Genomic DNA, 22870 nt, shown 5'->3' on the forward strand with positions numbered 1-22870 from the left:
AATATTAGTTAAATTTGTCACAGTAATTTATCTGATAAGAAAAAATTTATTTATATGTTTTAATGTATTTCAATTTTAATGATATTAACTGAAGTCTTATGATTATTATTTTTTGTTTAATGTTGCTATGTTGCATGTACATTTTTGCTTGTTTGAGAAGGTTTTTGTGGTCAAATGCATGGCCAGTGTAAGAATGATTTGTAGAAACGAATTCACCCGTTACCTCGGTTTCTATTTGTTGTAAAGTCACAGTTTTTCTGGAAATGTGATTTTTATGGCTTAGTCGGCCCAGTGCATGATCTTTTACTTAAAAAAAAGGTGGTGGCAGGGGTGTTACAGTTTCAGTCCACCCTGATTCTGTTACTGTTTGCTTTGTTCGGCAATCGCTCTGATCCTCCTGGCAGGGAACAAGATCCAGAGAACAAAACTAGTAGTGACTGTGTAGATGAGAAGGCAATGAATTCTGCTTTTAAGGCAAAGGGGGAATAGTCTACAAAAGAATGAAAACAGGAATAAAAGTGCAGCATTGTTAACCTGCAGATCTGTTGTACTTTTGAAAATCTTACACTGCAAATAAAAGTGACACTACAAAGATACGTAATTATGTGACGGAAAGCCTTGAAAAAGGTCACCATTCAGTTACTAGCCAAATACTTGACAATAAAATAGACTAGATTATTCATAATTGCCAAACCATGGAACCCTTTTCCTTAAAATGACAGGACGGTGTTTCAGCAGTATACGAGGTACCATAATATATTATTTATTCTCTTCTAGAACAGCTCTTTAGATACGGTGAAGATGATGGGGTCAAGAAGAGTACTCCAGAGAAGAATGGGAAAGAAATGTCGGAGCAGACGTTACAGAAGGTAGTCTAATCTTTAAGATATTGAGCTAGGCAAGTTAAATCTGAGTTTTAACATAAAGGATTATATTTTAAAGCAAGGACTCATGAATTTAAACCTTGTGTGAATCCTTAAATTCATAATTCAAAATCATTGACTTGCCAAAATGGGGTAAAAAAAAATCAATGTTAGTGAAATAAATGTGGAAACACTTGTGCTTCTGTTGACATAGATTGAAAATATTTTCAAAGATGAAATGAAGAAAATGACAATAGAAATTATAAAAATTTACATTATATGTGCTTATTAGTTATGACTTCGTGGTTTAAACTTTAAAATGGGATGTGATGAGACTCTCTCTGTTACGCTTCACTAAGCATACAGATTTACAATATTTGAACTAAAAAAACTGAGCATAGTTTTAGCTTCACCACAGTAAAATGGTAATATGTTTATAATTTTAATTTTAAACTTGAAAATATACATGACTCAGCTCATTTTAGATAAAAGTTTATGGCCATATGATTTAGTATAGCTCTCCCTGTTTTAATAGTACGACTCGTGTAAACCCTGTAGTCACTTTACATCATGCCAATTATTAATAGAAAAATGTTGTTTAAAAATCTTAGCATTTATAATTTTATACTTAATTTATATTTTTGTATATAAATACATTGTTATCAAGTTCAATTGGGTGGCCTTGACTGCATTTTAGCACCTTTTGTTATTGTTATAAAGAAAATATTCTTTAAATAGGTTTATTCTTGTAAAAGTTTGTCATTTGGCTACACTGGATACTTAGATAAAGCCAGAAATGCACAAATATGTAAACAAAAATATTAACGTGGCTTCTTATATTTCTTACATCTGTGAATTGACTTGTAAGAAATCTAGTGATTTATAGCAGATGATGGGATTCCTTATACTTCTAACACTTGCCATATGGTCAGGTAACAAAGGCTATCTTATTATTGCTGAATAACATATCAGGTTAACATAATAACATACAGAACAAGAAATGCTCACATTCGTTTACCTTAAGGTAAAATGAATGATTGAAATCATGTATGTACTACCAGCTAGAATATCATACAGTTTATACTAGCTTATCTTCTTTTTTTCAGAACAATTTTTTTTTGTTTGCTAGGTTTTGTATAATTTTCATCTCTATGGATTTATAATACTACGCCACTATCTACTGCCTTAGAATAGAAACGCTAGAGAAACCCATTATTTCATCTCAACTGCCATAAATGATTACTACCATAGTAGATCCAGAAATCCATTTTAAGTCTTGAAAAGCCAACAGGAATTATTTTCGTTGGATCACATGTCAAATTAGCATGCTGATTTGTCACTATTTTTTTATATTAACCTAATGTAATTGTATGAGTCATGATTTACCCCTTTATTTGAGTTTCCTTATTTTAGAAGGATGTATATGAAACTCATTCAAAATAGCTTTAAAAGATAGTAACAACATGAAAACAATATTTGTTTACATAGTAGAAATGACACATGTAAGAGATTATTTTTTAAATAATGTATTAACATTTCACACTATGATGGGATGTATTGTGTCCCCCCCAAAGTTATGTCTAAGTCCTAAACCCCAGTATACAGAATGTGACCGTATTTGGAGATGGAGTCTTTAAAGAATTGATTAAGTTAAAATGAAGTTATAAGGGTTTAAGCTACCCAGTCTGTGGTGCTTTGTTATGGCAGCCCTAGCAAAGTAATACAAACACTTCACAAAGTCAAGTGTTTTATTTCAGTTTTGAAAGGAGCCATCTTGTTGGTAACTTATTTAAATGTTCATTACTGGAGGAAAATTATGAACTTGAGCTGACTTATAGCACAGAAACCAAATACCTTTAACAATTCCCCAGACTTTCATTCTCAAATATATATTGAAATTTTCCTTTCTATTTTTGGAGGCTTAAAACCAGTTTAACAACAATTTTTAGAGTATACCTTGAATAACACTTTAATACATGCTGTGGACTTTGCCTTTGTAAAGTCTTTAGAAGTAGTGTCTCTATTTTATTATTTATCCTTCATTTTAAACTTAAATGTAAATAATTCTGACCAGTTCTTATGATGAAACATGGATTCACTTTAGGCAGTTAACAGACTTTAAACATTTTAAATGTAACAGAGTTTAAACAGACATTTTTCCATTGGTATATAAAATTTTTATGAGTTATACTCCAACTTAAATGGATTTTAGTCAAAAGAAAAAATAATGCTAATTTCCAGAATTGAAATCTCAAATTTTAGATGTATATTTGCTACATTTGTTTGTAACATATTATATTTTAATCAAATGTATAAAGTTAATTTAATGGCTAATTCAGCAATATTTAGTGCAAGTAATTATATTTCAGCTCAAGGTATTTTATTAAGTAGCTGTTAGGATTACTAATAACTGAGATGATGATGATGATAATAAATTGTTTAGAACTTGCTGTATACCAGGAATTATGGTATATGATTATATTTAATACTTACAATCTGCAAGATGGGTGTTATTAGTCCCATTTCACAGATGAGGAAACTAAAAGTAAAATAGGTTAAATATTTTACCAGGTAAAGCAACCAGAGCTGGAAGTGAGATCCAGATTGGACCAAAATTCAGTTTTCCCTAGACCACACTTCTTCTTATTGTGTTTTTATATCACCACTGTCAAAATCAATTTTTTTTGAAAATGTGTAATTTTGGGGCCAGCGCCGTGGTGTAGTGGTTGTTTGTGCACCTCCCTTTGGTAGTCCGGGGTTTGCAGGTTTGGATCCTGGACGTGGGCCTATGCACCACTCATCATGCTGTGGCAGTGTCCCACATACAAAATAGAGGAAGATGGGCAGAGATGTTAGCTCATGGCTAATCTTCCTCAGCAAAAAGAGGAAGATTGGCAATGGATGTTAGCTTAAGGCCAATCTTCCTCAAAAAAAAGAAAGGTGTAATTGCTTATTTGCACAAAATACATTTAAAAAGATACAGTCTATTTTACTCACTCCACTCTGGATCCTAACATGCTAAAATATTTTAAAATATATTTATGAAAAGTATACTGTTTGAGGCAGTGATTAAAAACCACTGAGAGAAACTGAAGAGATTATAAAAAAGGTGATATTCCTTATTTGTTTGTACTATTTTTTACTAAATGGGGAATAAAATTTGGTGGTAGAATGATTTGGAAGAAGTAAAAAGTCATATTATCCAGCTCTCCAGTAAAGTATTTGCGTTGAGAAGGAACGATAGAATTTCTTTTGCAGAAATACACAGAGGTCTACAATAGTCTGGTACAAACTCTTTCATATACCTCTACTCCAGGTCAGGAGTAAGCCCTATAAAGACATAGGTCCAATAGTAAATGAGTATATCATACTGTGGAAAAAAAGTGATTAAAATTAGCTGAGATTCTTCATATTACATTGGGAAGTATGCATGTCCCAGGACAGGATAACCAATCAGTAAATGACTGTAATTAAATGAAGGGAGTTGAACTCACAAGAAGTGTAGGGATACAGAAGGATAGGTAAATCAGAGATGACTGAATCTCATGTTTAGGAAACAACGTACATTCATCTTCACCATCATAAGTGAAGTCCAGTAAATTGGAAAGTGTTAAGAATATGGATAAGTTTCATCTTGTGTATTTCTGGAATATTATTTTAAATCATTCGTTGTCAGTACATCACATATGTTTTCTCCTTTGAAGAATTATGTTTTAAAAGTAAATATGAGTCCATATAATTTTTCAGTCATTTAGGTTTCTTTCTTGACTCTGGTTCTTTGTTCATTTTCCATACATATCAGGTAACACTTCTTCCTCATATGGCTTGTGGAATAGTGGGAGGGGCACAGAATCCTGAATTGAATTCCAGTTCAGAGGAGGAAATGTTTACCTCTATTGTATTATTTAAATTTTCAGAGCCTCCGTTTTCTCTTCTGGGAAGATAATTATTGGCTCTACTTACCTTACATGTTTTTGAGATGATCAGAAGAGATCATGTTTATGAAACTATTTTATAAATGGTAAAATGAACTTTACAGACAGTAGTAATTATGAATTTTTCAAGATTTAAATCAAAATCAACTCCTCCTTGAAATTTTTGTATTCATGGTTTAGAATTAATTGTTCTTTCCTTTGTGCCCAGACTTATGGCACTTAGATCCTACCCTTTATTAGATTTATTTTTGCAAGTGTCTTTCTTTCCAACTATTTTTTGAAATGTCTTAAGGTCAGGAATTGTATGTTGTCATTTCTGTGTCCTACAACATGAACATTGTTTTTTGAAATAAATGAAAAAAATTAATTCATATGGAACCTTGAAATAATTATAATTTGCAGTTATTAGACTTTTTTTTTGTTTGGTAAAATGCTCCTGTATTGTGTAAACTAAGGACCTCATGACTACTAAAATTATATTTTTCTAATTTAGAAAAAAGCGGCCTTAGTAGATTATTTTGTATTTAGGTCATCAGTTTTTCATATGATTGTTAAATATTGAAGAAAAATGTTTTATTAATAAAGTTTCTCTGTGTACCTATTTTTATACGTTTTGTATAAGTTGTTTTTCTCTGAAAGTATTTTTTTCACAATAAATAGACTATATATCCAAAGCACTTATGATCTCAGAAAACTCTGCAAAGTTTATTAGCGTACTTAGTTCTGTGTCACTTTGTGTAGAATTTTAACTTCTTTTACCATCTGTCCTTTATTCAACAGATGTGTTATGGCATTTTAGAATGTATTTATCTACACCACCTTAGAATTATTTAGAAATTAAGTACTTGAGATTTATTTTGTCCTTGTGGTAAATGTAATTTCATTTTCATAAGTTAGAAACAATAATGAAAATACAGTAGATTATGGTTTTGGACTTTTAAAAGAATAAATTAAACTCTTCTGTTTAGGTTATTGAATTGGAAAATCGGCTAAAATCTTTTGAGAAGAGGTCAAGAAAATTAAAAGAAGGGAATAAAAAATTAATGAAAGAAAATGATTTCCTGAAATCCCTCTTAAAACAGCAGCAAGAGGATGCAAGGACCAGAGAAAAAGAGCTAGAACAGCTACAAAATGAGAGTAAAGACGTAGAAAAAGACAAAACTGAACTTCAAGCAAAAATCAGTGAGCTGGAGAGAGAAGTCACTTCCCTAAGGAGACAAGTGGCAGAAGCTAATGGGTTGAGAAATGAAAATGAAGAGCTGATGAATTCAATGGAGAAAGTGCAGCATTCAGCAGACAAAGCGAAATCTGAGATGGCCACCATGGAAGTGAGATCTGGACAGTACGATTGTAAGACAACCACTACCAAGGTGAAACTTAAAGCCGCCAAGAAAAAGTGCTTTGTGGGTCGTTACCACACTGTTCTCAATCACTCCATCAAGGTTATGAGCAATGTGTTTGAGAACCTCAGCAAGGACGGCTGGGAGGATGTGAGTGAAAGCAGGTAAGGCTCTCATTAACTTAGCTCTGTGGTGGGGACACTGTGCATATGTAAAGTACCAGCAAATGGAGATTGAATTTCAACTACTGTCGATTTGGTATTCAGAAAAAATACTGTCAGATCCTTTGAAATATCTTGGGAGGTCTTGTTCTGAGCTTATTGACTGAAATTTGCATGCAAAATTAGCCACAACTGCATGAGTATTTGAATAGGTGCCAAGAAACCCAAAAGAAGGCAATGCTTGATTTCTTCCAGTGATGCTATTTTCATGCAGTCATGAGGCTTGAAATTGACAGTTTGGCAGGTTGATTTAATTTGCTGGCCCTTTGCATATTCACCACTGACAGCTAAGGATTCCCAGGCAAGCCTACTAAGTCGGTTTAGTTATCTTGTGACATGCCAACCTGGGAGGAGAAACATTTTTCCCTCTTAATTTAGTTAGATAAATTTTGAATGACCCATTTCAGCTTGTTACCAGATGTCTACAAGCTGTTTAACATCCTTTAAATTAAGAACCATCTTCACTAATTATTTCATGTATGTATTATGCAAAGTCATTGTACCAACTTTAATTGAATGGTGGTTAAAAATTAGTTCTTTAAAGTTAAAGCTCTGCAAATTCCTAGTCTTAAGTTATGTAACCCCTAGTGAAGAGCAGCGGGAGAATACTAAAAATCTATAATATTTCTTTCCCTTACCCCTGGCTATACCTTCATATACGTACTTGAAGCACATCAGTAAAACCACAGAGACAAATGGATAATAGAACACCTCTTTTAATACCTAGATAATAGGAAAGTTCAGTGTTGCCAGAATTGCTAACAGACAAATTGAACAATTTTCTATAATCTGGTTTGTTTTTATAATGGCATGTATTTCCTTTTATTTTCCCAAGTTCTTTTTTTTTTTTTTTTTAATCCCCAATAGTAGTCTGTTTTAGATTTGGGATGTCTCTGGATAGTTTTCTTAATCACCAACTTAGAACTGAAATGTATCTTAAAATGTGGTTCTCAAACTTGTTTGCACATTAGAATCACCTGGGGATCTTTTAAAAGATCCAAAGCTCAGGCCACACCCCAGAACAATTAAATCATAACTTCTGGGGTGGGATACAAGCTTCAGTACTTTTTGAAGCTCTCCAGCTGATTCTTGTATACAGACAATTTTGGGAACCACTATTTTAAATGATCATTGGGTCAAACCCCTTGTCTTCAGGCAAAAAAAACTCAAAAACTAATTTATGAAGGTAAGGAAGAAGGACCAAATTTGTGTTTCCATTTTTTTGTTACCTCTTCTAAGGTTTTCTTCCCTGTTCTCAAAAGCAATTAGAGATAAAATCCTACTTAGCTTAAAACCCACTAAGCATTTATCTATGTCTTCAAGGAAATTCTAGTTTTAGCTGCTAATTATATATCAGCCAGTTGGCACTTACCACACTTTTCATGGTATAGTGATGCAGTTTACTCATGTGTGAGTATGTGCTGAGGAGGAAAAATCTTCCTTTCTTCCCTTTTAGGTTCTTCGGCTGGTCTAATAATTAAATTGAAGTAAAACAGATTAACAGGAGAAAAACAAATTTAATTTTGTATGTACAGGAACCCCAAAGATATGAGGCTCAAAAGACAGCCAGGTGATTGAGGCTTGTATAACATCCTGAGCTAAGGAAAGGGTATGAGTCTGGGGATACAAAGGAGAAGAAGACTGTTCACAGGAAAGCAGAGGAGATGTTTGGAAAACAAAGGTTGCCCTGTTATGCAGATGTTTCTTAGGTAAAAAGGTATCTCTGGTAATAGCTCTCTTCCCGGTACAGGCCCCCTTTTCAATGTAAATTTAGGCAGTTGAGGGCAGAGGTAAAGAGCTTTTCCTGAATCTGCTGGGTTTTGATTGCCTTTAGCTCAAAATAATCCACATGCCAAAGTGGCAATTTTGGGGTCACGTATTCTGCTTCCCTTCATATGTATGTATGAATAAATACATGAAAGTTAAGTAATAACACTCAATTCTGATTTCATCATATTAGTGCATGTGCAGAAAGTTACATATTTTGGAAGATGTATCACACAATATCTCTTAAAACAGGATTGTCATTTAAGTGATTTAACAATGAAACTTGATTTTACACTGTGAGGATTAAATGTTACATTTCCTGCCTGACAGAACAGTCTCAGGAATCACTCAGCTGCAAAGTATTCTCAAACAATTAGAAATCTCACAGTGAGCTTCAGGACTTCAGAAAATTCTATCTCTTTTAGCTTTTCATAGTCTGAAATATAAGAAATTTACTTGGATACTGATAAAAATTGAAGTTCATCCTTTATATATATAAAATACTATATTATATAGTTATTACTTTATTAATATTTATTTACCATAGTTGAATAATATTACAAGAGCATGCTGTCATTTGACAAAAATAATACAAGTTAGTAACGAGTTTGAAGTCCTTTATTCAAGGGAATACAGTCCATGGGTTGGGGGAGTACAGTTCCTAATAAGCAGTGGAGTACTCTTTCCCGGGGATCCTGGGTAAGAGGGAGTTTTCTAGAGCGTTAGAAGAGGCAGTGTGGAAACAGGGTGATTGGCTAGGAGGTCGGCATTTCCTGATAAGGCAGTGGGTCCTGTTTTCTAGGGTAAGGTAAACTAGCTAAAGTTGAGTTGCAGGATTGTGATTGGTGTATGTTAGGTGTCCTTGACAGTGAGGCGTTTCCCTTAAGCGCAGCTGACTTAGGTTTAGATTACTGACATGGACCAGGCCACTGGGGCAGCTGCATTTTGTGGGTCCTGATGTAAGAATTACCTTTATCAGTGCTCATTCTGTGATGGGTGATAAGCAGGAGGAGTTATTAATACCTTAAAGAAGGAAAACAATTTCAGCAAAGCGTATTTATCAAATTTGTGGATAACGTGACATTGAAAGTGATGGAAAATACTTCACAAAATAGAATGAAAATCCGCAAGGATCTTAGTAGACTGGGAAGATATGGTAATACAAATGACTGCAGGGTCCTTTACTTGGCTATGAAATCCCAATTGCTCAACTATACAGTGGGAAAAATATGAAACTTTGCAAATAGTGTATGTAAAAATATTTTAGGAGGTTTTGTTACATCCTATGTGAGTGTACAGTACAATATACTTGACAGAAAAGCTTACACAATTTTTGTCTGCATCTACCAAGAGTTCTCCTAAGTAACTTCTCATGGTACACTGTGATACAAAATTGTCTTCTGGACATAATGCTCCATCAAGATAAGCTGGAGCACATTCAGGAGTGACCAGGGTGGGAAAGCATCCCAGAAGCATACATGTCAGGAATATTTGAACAAGCTAAGGCTGCTTTTCTTAGAGATGTCTCAAGTATCATATAACTGTGTCCAAATAGTTAAAAGATCATTTATGTGGAAAAGGAATTGGGCTTACTTGTGTGTTCTACTCAACTTCAACACTTCTAATCTTCTTCCCTTGCTTTATTTTTTCTCTTTAACACAAACTATTAACATACTATATATTTTACTTATTCTTATTTGTTACCTCTCCCCCAACCCCATTAGGATGAAAGCTACATGAGGGCAGGAGTTTTTATCTACTTTATTCACTTACTACTTTATCTCTTGTGCCCAGAAAAGTGCCTGGCACATAGTTGGTGCTTCACAAGTATTTTATTGAATGATGAATGGCTATTCGAGATGGAACTGGGCTCAATGGGCAAAAGCCTCAGAGATTCAAATTTTGTCCCAGACTAAGGGAAACCTTTCTGTTAGAAAGGTTAAAGCTTTCCGCTCTGGCTCAAAGAGTAGTGAGTGCTCCAACCCTGGAAGTGTTAAAATATGTGCTTCCTGAGTTGACACTTAGAGAAATACTATAGAAGTGATGCTAGTAGTCATTTGATAATAGATAATCTAATTTCTTGATGAGATTTTATAATTTAAAATATATTTAGACTAATTTTCTCTCAACATTAAGAACCAGTAAATGCTCAAATTTCACTTAGAGTTTTATATGCAGTGTCTACTGTAATATTATTTGGTCTTGAACTTAAAAGAGGTACATTTAACTACTTTTCTTCTTGGGTTTTGTGTCTCCCCTTTTTTTCCAAAAGCAGTGATTCTGAAACACAGACCTCTCAAAGTTTGGGAACAATTATTGTAGAAACATCCCAGAAAATAAGTCCTACAGAAGATGGAAGAGACCAAAAAGAAAGTGACCAAACAGAAGACAGCCAAATACAAGGAAAAAAAATAGTACAAATATATTCAAATATAGATGGCAAGACCCCAAAGGTATACGATGCAATTTTGCTTAATTATAAGCTGTTTTTAATTTTATCTTATGCTTCATAACTTAAATCAATTTTTGTTGCCAGTGATTTAATTTGAATCCTTAAAAAATTGTTTTCTTGGAAGTATGCAGTGAAAATACTCACCAGTACCAGTTTGTTACAATCTTTTGCGTAGATGAAAATGAAAATAGATATTATTCTTTTAAGTATAAATCTTAAAGTATTTATAATCTCAGCAAAAAAAAATAAAGGTGATAATAAGCTCATTATTGTTTTTAGGAATATGAAATATACCAAGTAAAGAATCTTTTGTTTTTACATTAGCCTTCATGATGATAAAGTTATTTGGTCTGACTAAATCTTTAAATTTTTGATTTCTACCTAATTCCCCATGTATTTCAAATCTTAAAAAATTAATGTTTCACAACAACTTATTCAGTAATTCTTACCACCGTTACATCATGTCACCAAAAGGTTTACCTGTTCATCGTAAATCAGTGAAAAACTGAGGAAAGATCATTTTATTTTGTTGTAAAAAATCAGATTGTCTTTGAATTAACCTATAGAGTTCTTTTAAAACCAAATCCAAAAATCTTTATTTTTTGAGATCTGGCCAGAACTGTGAAGGAAAAAGTGCAAAGAGGACAAAAGTCTATTTTAGTTACCACTGGAATAAAGTTCAAATGAAGAATTATATGCTCACTGCCTGTTGATTGATTGGTTGGTTGATAAATAGATAGATTTTATAGAAGTCTTCTATTTTGCCACGTATGATTTGGTTGGGAATTTTGTTTAGTTGCAATCATTTATGTGCAGCTTAATGAGTTTGTCAATAAAAGTAACTCATAATTCTATTAGTATAAACTACTTTGAATAGATCTATGTACATTATGGACAGTCAGAAAATAAATGTTGACAAATTGTAGCAAGTGTGTTTGGAAAATATTAGAACTTCTCACTAACCCCAAAGATAACCATTATCTCTAATTTAATCACCCCCTCACTTTCTTTATAATTTTCTCTCTCTTAACATTGTGTTTAATTTTGCCTGTTTTTAACATTATGGAATCTATGCAGTATGTCTTCTTTTGTGTCTGGATTCTTTTGCTCAGTGTTATGTGGAGTTTATTCATTTTCATTACTGTATATAGTATTTAATTATCTGAATATACCACAATTTATCCATTCTACTGCTGAATTTTGGGTAGCTTAACTTTGGATTTCTTGCAAATAATGTAATGAATATTCTTGTTCATGTCTTCTATTGCGAGTGTGGACATTTCTGTAGTGAAATACCTAGGGGTGGAATTACTGCACCACAGATTATGTGTTTCTAGCATTTAGTTGATAATGCTGTTTTCCAAAGTGTTGTACCAATTTGTTGTACCTACCAGCAGTCTGTGAAACTTTTTACTGCTCCTCATTAACACTTGGTATGTTAGTCTGTCTCATTTCAGCCACTTTGTATGTATATTGAGGTATATTGTTGTGGATTTAATTTCCATTTCTGTGATTACTAATAAGGTGTTGAGTACTTTCCCATGATTATTGACCATTTGGAATTCTTTAGTAAATTGCTTCTTCAAATTGCTGCCCATTTTACAAATGAGTTGTCTGTATTTTTCTTATTCATTTGTAGGAGTTCTTATATATGAGCCTTTTGTTGCTTATATACATTATAGATATCTTGCCCTACTCCATTCTGTGTCTTTTCACTCTTAATGAGTCTTAAGGAACAGCACATCTTAATTCTAACGTGATCAAATTTATCAAATTTTTTTTTCCTGTATGAATAGCACTTTTTGTTTTCTGTATAATAATTTTTTACCTACTCCAACTTAGATATATTCTTATACTACTTTCCTTGTTATCTTTTTCTGTATTATCTAATTTACTATTTTGATTTTCATGTCTGTCTGGCATTGATTTTTGCATGTGATGTAAGATAGGGATTAAGTTTCACATTTTTCGCTGCTGTGTTCAACAGTGCCACCTTTGTTGTAAATCAAATGTGCATATACTTGTGGGTATGTCTCTAGACTGTTTCTTCTGTTCCATCAGTATATTTATCTACATCATGCTGTCTCATTACTGTTATTTTATAGTAGTCTTGATTGATAATAGAACAAGTCCCCCATCTTGTTGTTCTTCAAGAGTTTCTTCAGTATTCTTGGTCCTTTGTTCTTCAAAATGAATTTAGAATCAGCTTCTCAAGTTTAACAAAACACCCTGTGTGCTAATGATAGGGATTATATTAATATAAATTCATAATAAAACAATAAGAACACTCTGAAAAGTAGAGAGAAGACAGGCCAGCTAGGGATCTCAGGACTCAAGGAACAACGTGGTCGATGAGTTCTCTGGGTTTTCATTCTGCCTCGTGTATCCTGACCTAGATGCTGAAGAAACCTGCAACTTGGAAACGCCGATAGGTCAGACAGTAAAAGCCCCCAATAAAATTCTATTCTCTCTAATCAAAAGACCAGGAAAGGGACAACCCAGCAAGACAGAAAACTTTTAACCACCCTACTCTAGCCAAACTGCAGGAAAAATTGCAACCCTACCTCTACCCCCATCAGTAAAGACCTGGTGGGGAACCTAGACTTTCACTCTCACCTGGTAGAAGGAAGCACCCCTGCTCCTCCTCTCACATCAGGGTGGTGTTAGAGAAGACCAGGTAAGGAGCAAATGGTAAGGACTCTCTCCCATCCATGTAATTGGAGGCCATATAGGGAGCTGGACATCCATCCCCATCTGGCAGTAAAGAGATGGCCCTCTCCCTTCCTACCAGGGTGATTTCAGAAGCCAAGTACAGAGTTGAGGGCTTTCATCACCTCCCATATCTATAAAGCTTCCTACCCACTCTCAACGGTGTCAATGGAGGCCAAGTGAGGAGCAGAAACAAGGCCATGCTTGATCTCTCAGCCAGGGTGGTATCAGCAGCAGAGGCCTTTGGGGAGCCTGAACTTCCAGCCCTACCAAACAGTAATGAGGTGCTCCTCCCTAACCAGGGTGTCAGCAGAGTCTAGACTTCTCTCCCCAACTGGCAGTACTGAGGTGGTGCTCCCTTGCCCCACCAGTGTGGTGTCAGAGGAGGCCTGCTAAAATGGAACGTTTAAACAAGATCCAGAGTCTTGAAACATAATACCCCAAATGTCCAAGATACAGCTAAAAATCACTCATCATACCAAGAAACTAGGGAGACCTCAACTTGAATGAAAAAAGACAATCAACAGAAGCCAACATCAAGATGACACACATGTTAGAACTATACGACAAGTATTTAAAGTAGCTATTATAAAAATGCTTCAACAAGCAGTTATGAATAGGCTTGAAACAAATGAAAAAATAGAACGTCTCAAGAATGAAATAGAAAGTCTTAGCAAAGAAATAGGAGATAGAAAAAAGAACCAAATGGAAATTTTAACCAAAAAATAAGGTAGCTATTTTGTGTTTGCCCCACAGTGGGTGGCATCAGTATCCAGCAATCAGTTTGATGTCAAGATTGATGACCCCTAATACCCACCAAGAGCGAAAAAAAGGTTTATTACTTACATAATGGGATAGAGAACCTAGAAATGGGTCCCCAAGTATGAACAACTGATTTTTGACAAATGTGCAAAGGCAGTTCAATAGAGGAAGTATAGTCTTTTCAACAAATAGTGCTGGAATAATTGGATATCCTTACATAAAAAAATGTACCTATACCTAAACCTCATACCTTAGACAAAAATTATCTTGAAATGGATCACAGACATAAATGTAAAACATCAAATTATAAAACTTTTAGAATGAAACGTAAAAGAAAATCTTTGGGACTTAGGGCTTGCTGAAGGGTTTTTAGACATGATACCAAAAGCATGATCCCTAAAAAAAAATCAATAAATTGGATTTAATCAAAATTAAGAACTTTTGCTTGTGGAAGACCCTATTAAGAAGATAAAAAGATATGCTACAGACTGGGAGGGAGTATTTACAAACCTCAATATACCACAATTTATCCATTAAAATATATTTACAAATATATCTGACAAAGGACTCCTATCTTGAATAAATAAAGATTTTTTTTCAAAACTCAGCAGTAGAAAATCAAACAATCCATTTAGAACACAGGCAAAAGACGTGAACAGACAGTTCACTGAAAAGGATAAATGGATGGCAAAAAAGCGCATATAAAGTTGTTCAACATCACTATCAGGGAAATGCAGATTAAGACCCTGAAGAGACATACATCTATTAGAATAGCTAAAATAAAAATAGTGACAATACCAAATGCTGGCAAGGATGCAAAAAACTAGATCCCTTATACAATGCTACTGTGAATATCAAGTGATATAGAACTCTGGGCAACCGTGGCAGTTTCTTTAAAAAAATAAAAATAGTCATACACTCACCATACAACCCAGCTATCTCACTCTTGAGCGCTTATCCCACAGAAACGAAAATTTGTGTTTATCCAGAAAACCTATACATGAACGATCATAACAGTTTTATTTTTAATCGCCAAAAACTGGCAACAACCAAAATTTTCTTCAATAGCGAAATGGTTAAACAAACAGTGGTACATCCGTACAATGGAATACTATTCAGCAATAAAATAAGTACAAACTGTTGATACCACAGAATGTCCCAGCTTTGTGACCTCAAATTTCTCATCTTGAATTGGTGCCTGGGCTTTCTTCCCTGCCTTCTGTATTCTGTGCTGCTGTTTAAATGGAATTTCAAGGTCACAAGGGATTGTCATTTGTGCTCTGTTTTGCTGGCTACTTTGTTGGTCACTTGTCTCTCGGGATTCCTGCTTTCACTTCATTTTTAGCCTCAGAATTTCCTTTAATATTTTGCCTTGTTAAAAATTGTGCTTTTTTAAAGTGTTTTTAACAAGCATTTTAAGTGTGCTTGTTTCAAAATATAAGAATTTTTCTGAATTTCCAGTCAGTAATAATACTAAAAATGAAAGCCCAATTCTTTTTTATTTTAGGTCCAGTTAATTTGATACCAAGTCTGGAGACTAATATTGGTAATTTGGTAGTTCTGTTTTGGATCTTTTTACAGTGCTCAGTACATGTTTGGCACTTGAATCTTAATAAAGCAATGAAACATTTTTAAAAATAATCTTGTATACTGGTCCTGAAGACAAGTTCAAAGGAAGCATTTCAAAAATATTTTGAGAAATGAAACATAGTTAAAGAGAAGTAATTAGTTTAAAGGAAAACCCTATCTTAGATAGGGGTTTCTGGTATTTATGTTAATAAATCAGTTCTATTACTTTAGGGCCATACCTTATATATAATATAGTATAATTTATGTATCCATCACCATAAAATATACGGCTCATTGTCAAAGTAACATTGGATCAAATTTATTTTTTCCTTCCATTTTTACTATAATTATTCATTTGTTCCTGAATTGGGATCTTTGAAAAAAATTTTTTTTTTTAAAAAGAAATAGTTTTTTAGATTGATATTGTTTCTCTTTCCCAGCCGATAAATTCTTAAACAAGACCATGTATTTTATTATTAGGATTTACAATATTTTTGAAACATATTCCTATTTAAAATTTTGCTTTGGGAAAGCTTTTAAAATTGGTGAACATTTTGGAACAAAAGTCAACAACATGGCTTCATTTTATTTAGCCTCAGTGTATTGCAATGCCATGAGGAAAACGTACAGCTTCAAGAAAAGTTACTTTATTATCATCAACATCATTTTAACTTCATTTATCAGAAGGGATCCATCAGTCTACCTGCAACAGAGCACCTGCTTGAGAAAAGGACTTAGATTCTCAGAGAATAAGTTATTAAATATTCTTATTTTATTTCTGTTGCTTCTAGTGTATTTACTCCTAGATTTTTAAACTGTCCCTAGGTTAAATTTCTACTACCTTTAGGTTAATTTTATATTTGTAACTTCTGCCTGCTAGGTCAACGTTAGTGTACATATTATGAGTTCTTGGTATCAATTACAGAATTTTATTGTCTAGATCTTTTTAACTCTGCATAAATAAATATAGTTATAAGTAACGAAATATTATTTATTATATTGGTTCACTTGAAGTTGTTATTGAGTAATAATCTAATTTTTATGAAACCTTCAAATTCAGGATTATCGTTATAAGAATACCAAAAAACCAACTTTTCAAAAGAAAAATGGTAATATTCAAAAGAGTTCACATACAACAGTTCCTACCAAAGGTAAGACTGCATATGAAATTAACAATATCTTTTAAATTTAATGTGATTTTTAAAATATTATGAACATTATTTTTATATAGTTAACAGAGAAAAGTGGAAAAACATAACTGCTCAGAAATCAAGTAGCAATATTATTTTATTACGAGAACGGATTATATCCTTGCAACAACAAAACAGTGTCCTTCAGAATGCCAAAAAAACAGCAGAATTGTCTGTTAAAGAATATAAAGAAGTCAATGAAAAGCTTCTTCATCAGCAGCAAGTATCTGATCAACGATTTCAGACAAGTAGACAGAGAATAAAGGTAAAGGGACCTTTAAAAATAAATTATAATAGAGTATATTATAAAAGTGGATATTTTGTTTTACATGTGTTGTTTGGTTCGTATTTGTGATAAGACATGTCTATGAGTTAAAAAAAAATTCCCAGGCGCTGCTAACTAATGTAATTAGTTTAATACTTAGGTTTCTTTAATAAGGTCACATTAAGGAACAACCTACATGAGAAAGTGAACTCCACATCAAAAGGACAGACACTTTACTAGCATTCCTTTTCCACTTAGTTTGTCTCTTCTTAACATTTTTATATCATCTTTTTTGTGTTATATCTTGGATTTTAAATGCAGTCTCCATAAATGCATTTAGCTTGCCCATTTGCCCATGTCTAAAACTTTGAATTTATTATTATAAATCACATTATTAACTAGTAATTGCCTCATTTCCTCTTTGCAAACGCTAGTATAAAATGTGAAGATTCTAATATAAATATTTATCTTAATGTGTTCCTATAACTTATCTATGCTTCTTTTACTCAGGTGAAATGAGTTTTCTGCAACAATTTTTAGACACATTGTACCTTATTGCTGGTTATCATAATTTAATTTTAAAGCAAATGAATAAGAAAAGATTGTTTGTTCCTTAAGTCTCCATTCTTAAAGGTATTTGCTTATACAAGGAATGACTTGTTGGAAATTTGTTGTTTTACACGGAAGAATTCTTTTCATTATTTTAGGAAATAATTTTTAAATCGCTATCACACATAATTGTAAATTACACTTAAATTCTAGTGCTTTGATTCAAGCAATACTTAGAAATGTTTTAATTATAAAGGATTAGTATTATACTAGTTATACTAATAAGAACTGTGTTCTGGCTTCATTCTCAGAGTAGGCTTATACCCAAACCTGACCCGTGTTCCAAACTTACACTGGATGTTACTTTCTATGATCTGGTTTTTAAAAATTTAAGACTTGTTTTGTGGCCTAACATATAGTAGATCCTGGAGACTGTTCCGTGTGCACTTGAGAAGAATGTGTATTCTGCCATTGTTGGGTTCAGTGTTCTATGTATATCTATTAGGTGTAGTTGGTTAATAATGATGTTCAACTCTTCCATATCCTTGCTAATTTTCTGTCTAGTTATTTCAAATCACCCACTATTATTATTTTTTTGTAATAATTTTAATGAAATATAATTCACATACCATACAATTCTCTCATTTAATCTACTGGTTGTTACAATATTGACAAAGTTATGCCACTATCACCAAAATCAGTTTTAGAACATTTTCATAACCTCAAAAAGAGACCTGGTACCCTTTAGCTATCATCCTTTTATTCCCCCATCTCTCCTAGCTCTAGGCAACCACTAATCTACGTTCTGTCTATATGGATTTGCCTATTCTAGACGTTTCATACAGATAGAATCATACAATATGTGGCCTTTTGTGTCTGCGTCTTTCACTTAGCATAATGTTTTGAAAGTTCATCCTTGTTCTAGTATGTATCACTATTAGTGTAAGGACTTTGAAAATTTACTCCTCCATAATAAAAGCAATGAAAAAAATGGGCAAAAATGGTCAGGGATCAACATTTTCGTAACACTGGGTACAGAACCTAATCTTCTAAGGGTTAATGTAATATTCCTAAGGCAATTAATTGATGGCTCAAGGAAGTTACAAGTTTTCTAAACCATGAATTCCTTATCTTTAAAAAGATTCAAGATCAGGGGCTGGCCCGGTAGCATAGTGGTTAAGTTCACACACTCCGCTTCAGCAGCCCGGGGTTTACGGGTTCAGATCCAAGCACAGACCTGCACACTGCTTATCAAGCCATGCTGTGGCATGGGCACAGATGCTGGCTCAGGGCCAATCTTCCTCAGCAAACAGAGGAGGATTGGCTACAGATGTTAGCTCAGGGCTAATCTTCCTCACCAAAAAAAACAAATAAATAAAAAGATTCAAGATCAAATAAAAGTATTTTACCTGAAAACTATAAAACATTTTATTGAGACTTTCTGTGCATATTGAGGAACACTTTTAATTCCTCTATGGAACTCTGGAAATTAACCAAAGACTTGCCATGATCTAGGGAGTGTTTATTCAAGAAAAACAGCTGAATCTAAATAAGAACAGGAAAGTTTGTGGCATTTTAATTCACCTTGGTCCCATCCCCCACTCTTCCAACTCAGCAGTAGCCTGGGAAAAAATGATGGTCCATATTCCCCATGCAGCCTGGCAGCTGCCAGAAGAAGCAGAATAGAGCTGGAGCTCCTTTAAAGACTCATTCCCAAATAATTGTCATCATTTGACCTGTGCGATGGTTCCCAAGAAGACGCCAATTAAAAAGATGACTCTGATCTCTTTCAGTGTGAACAGCCTTCTTCCTGGCAAGAGAGTGGGTTGATGGGATTATCACAATTACAGGCAAGTGTTTTAACTTCAGGCTGCCTGAGGTGATGAATTAGGTCAAAAAATATATTAACCAAGTAGCTTAAAAGGAAAAGCTGGGGAATGAGATGTCCATAAGAGTTTTGAAAAGATCTGAAATATTCCTGGGAATCTAGAGGACACATGCATTCATGGAGCTGTGTGCATGCTCAGGGAAAAATGAGAAAACCTAAGCTTTCACCTCTGTCTTACCATAAGGGTCTGTACAAGAAGATAGTAAATGCTAAGGCAGTATTGTTCACAGCAGCATTATTAATAATAGCCAAAAGGTAGAAACAACCTAAATGTCCATTAGTTGGTGAATGGATAATCAAATTGTGGTTTATACACACAATGGAATATTATTAAACCACAAGAAGTAATTAAATATTGGTACATGGTACAACATGAGTGAATTTTTAGAACATTATACCTAGGAAAAGAAACAAGTCACAAAACAGCACAAATTATGATTCCATTTATGTGAAATATCCAGAATAGGCAAATCTGTAGCAACAAAAAGTAGCTTAATGGTTGCTTAGGGCTAGAGGGACGAAGTATATGAGAGTGATTGCTAAAGTGTACATGTTTCTTTTTAAAGTGATAAAAATGTTCTAAAATTAACTGTTGTGGTGGTTGAACCTTTTGTGAATATACTAAAAAACATTGAATTGTATACTTTAAATGGGTGAATAGTTTGGTATATGAATTATATCTCAATAAAACTTTTAAAAATATGTTGATTTTAAATAGAAAAATATACAGATACAGTAGTATCTGCATGAATGTTGCTGATATTACATTAACTGTTGACAGAATAATATAATAAAAATCATTTATCCAAATTAATAAAGCCTATTGCTAACATAAAAATTGATTAGGTAATAAATATTATGGTAAAAATGTAAGAGCTATGTAACAGTTTTAGGTGTGTAAAGATCCTACTATTACATGAAGGATTTAACTTCAATTATTATTAAACTCAACAAAGTAAAATATATTTAAGGTGAATTTTCTTAAAATTAGTTTCTAATTAAAACAATGCATTTTCTTTTCCTAACATAGTCAATTCTCTATTGCAAAAGTAAACATTAAGGCATAGAAATATATTAAAGCTAACAATATTGACTAGTTTTTCTAGTTTAAACACTTAGATCTTTGAATTAAGAGCCTTACTCAGCGTTCACATGAAACATGTGAAAAATGAGTCCCAAATCTTAAGAATAACAAGATGTAAATGTCATTCTCTTTTTTCCGGTAATTTTACTTATGTGTATTATGACTTTGGAAACTCCTTTTTAGTCACATATGGGTCATCATATAGATTTAAAGAACATTGACTCACAGAGGTAGACTACCAGAATCCCTATTATTAAAAGAGAATGAAACTCTCCCATGAATGCACCTTCTAGAAAATGTTTTGAATGTTTTATATTAGGTATTAAATAATTATGTATATCAACTGATAGATATCAAATGTAAATGTGGAATTTACTTACTGTAAAATTTATTTTCTAATACTGTAATATTTATTTCCTGAAATAATGTGTTGAGAAAAAGCAGAATAATCATTATTCATTCATATATGAATAGATGAGTTATTTTGTTAATTTTCTCTCTATATTTGTTTAACAAAATGTATTTCAAGAGGTGTATTATTGCTATGGATTGACTTGTGTTCCCCCCAAAATTCATATATTGAAGTGCTAATCCCCAATGTTATGGTATTTGGAGATGGGGTCTTGAGAGGTAATTAGATTTAGATGAGGTCATGAGGGAGGGGCCATCATGATGGGCTTAATGCCCTTATAAGAAGAAGAGACACCAGAGCTTGCTCTCTCTACCATGAGGGGACAGAGCAAGAAAGTAACTGTCTGCAAGCCAGAAAGAGAGCTCTCACCAGAATCTGACCATGCTGGCATCCTGATATACTTCCAGTCCCCGGAACTGTGAGAAATTAAATGTCTGTTGTTTAAGCCACCCAGTCTATGGTTCTTTGTTATAGCAACCTAGGTAGACTAGTACAGATTTGGGTACTGGGAGTTGGGTGCTGTTGTAACAAATACCTAAAAGTATGGAAGCAGCTTTGGAACTGGGTAATGGGTAGATGCTGGAAGAGTTTTAAGGTGCATACTATAAATATGGACCTTAATTAAGAGTATTCTGGAGAGGTCTCAGATGGAAATGAGGAACATGTTATTGGAAACTGGTGGAAAGGCAGTCCTTGTTATAGAGTGTCAAAGAACTTCGCTGAACTCTGTTCTAGTATTTTGTTTAAGGTAGAATTTGTGAACAATGAAATTATATGTTTTTTTATTTAGACCTTATTTTTTGCGGGGCAGTCTTAGGTTCACAGCAAAATTGAGAGGAAAGTACAGAGATTGCCCATATATCCCCTGCCCCCACACATGCGTAGCCTCCCCCATTATCAATATCTCCACCAGAGAGGTACATTTATTACTATTGATGAACCTACATTGATACATCATAATCACCCAAAGTCTATAGTTTACCTTACAGTTCACTATTGGTATTGTACATTCTTTGGCTTTGGACAAATGTATAATAACATGTATTCATCCACATATCCATTTCACTGCCCTAAAAATCCTCTGTTCTCCACCTATTTATCCCTCGCCCCTGAACCCCTGGCAACCACTGATCTTTTTAGTGTCTCTACAGTTTTACCTTTTCTAAAATGTCATATAGTTGGAATCATACAATATGGAGGCTTTTCAGATTGGTTTCTTTTTCTTAGTAATATGCACTTAGGGTTCCTCCATCTCTTTTCATGGCTCAATAGCTCATTTCGTTTTAGTGCTGAATAATATTCCATTGTCTGGATGTACCACAGTTTATTTATCCATTCACTTACTGAAAGACATCTTGATTGCTTCCATGTTTTGGTGATTATGAATAAAGCTGCTATAAACATCTATGTGCAGGTTTGTGTGGACATAAGTTTTTAACTCCTTTGGGTAAATACCAAGGATCACAGTTGCTGGATTGTATGGTGAGAGTATGTTTAGTTTTGTAAGAAGGCCAACTGACTTCAAAAGTGGCCATACCATTTTGCATTCCAGCAATGAATGAGAGTTCCTATTGCAACACATCCCAGCCAGCATTTTGTGTTGTCAGTTTTATGGATTTTGGCCATTCTCATACGTGTGTGGTGGTATCTCATTATCGTTTTAATTTGCGTTTCCCTGAAGAGATATGATGTGGAGCACCTTTTCATATGCTTATTTGCCATCTGTTTTTCTTCTTGGTAAGGTGTCTGTCCAGATCTTGTGCCCATTTTTCAGTTGGGTTGTTTGTTTTCTTACTGCTGAGCTTTAAGTGTCCTTTGTATATTTGGATGTGTCTTTTGCAAATATTTTTCCCCAGTCTATGGC

At 33.6% G+C, this 22870-nt stretch overlaps 1 protein-coding gene across 7 annotated transcripts in view; it reads left to right on the forward strand.

Annotated features, from left to right (window-relative positions):
• The window catches only part of CNTLN (centlein), a 330124-nt gene that overhangs the window by 213631 nt on the left and 93623 nt on the right, over nucleotides 1-22870 (forward strand). For 5 of the 7 annotated variants that reach the window (XM_058565850.1, XM_058565854.1, XM_058565852.1 and 2 more), the window contains 5 exons: nucleotides 778-869; nucleotides 5767-6302; nucleotides 10399-10579; nucleotides 16679-16769; nucleotides 16850-17073. In XM_058565850.1, the coding sequence (XP_058421833.1) occupies nucleotides 778-869; nucleotides 5767-6302; nucleotides 10399-10579; nucleotides 16679-16769; nucleotides 16850-17073 (1124 nt within the window). The remainder of the gene's footprint in view (nucleotides 1-777; nucleotides 870-5766; nucleotides 6303-10398; nucleotides 10580-16678; nucleotides 16770-16849; nucleotides 17074-22870) is intronic. The other 2 variants (XM_058565851.1, XM_058565855.1) reach the window with 2 other exon arrangements.

This window comes from Diceros bicornis, chromosome 22 (assembly GCF_020826845.1).
Source record: "Diceros bicornis minor isolate mBicDic1 chromosome 22, mDicBic1.mat.cur, whole genome shotgun sequence".
Taxonomy (NCBI): Eukaryota; Metazoa; Chordata; class Mammalia; order Perissodactyla; family Rhinocerotidae; genus Diceros; species Diceros bicornis.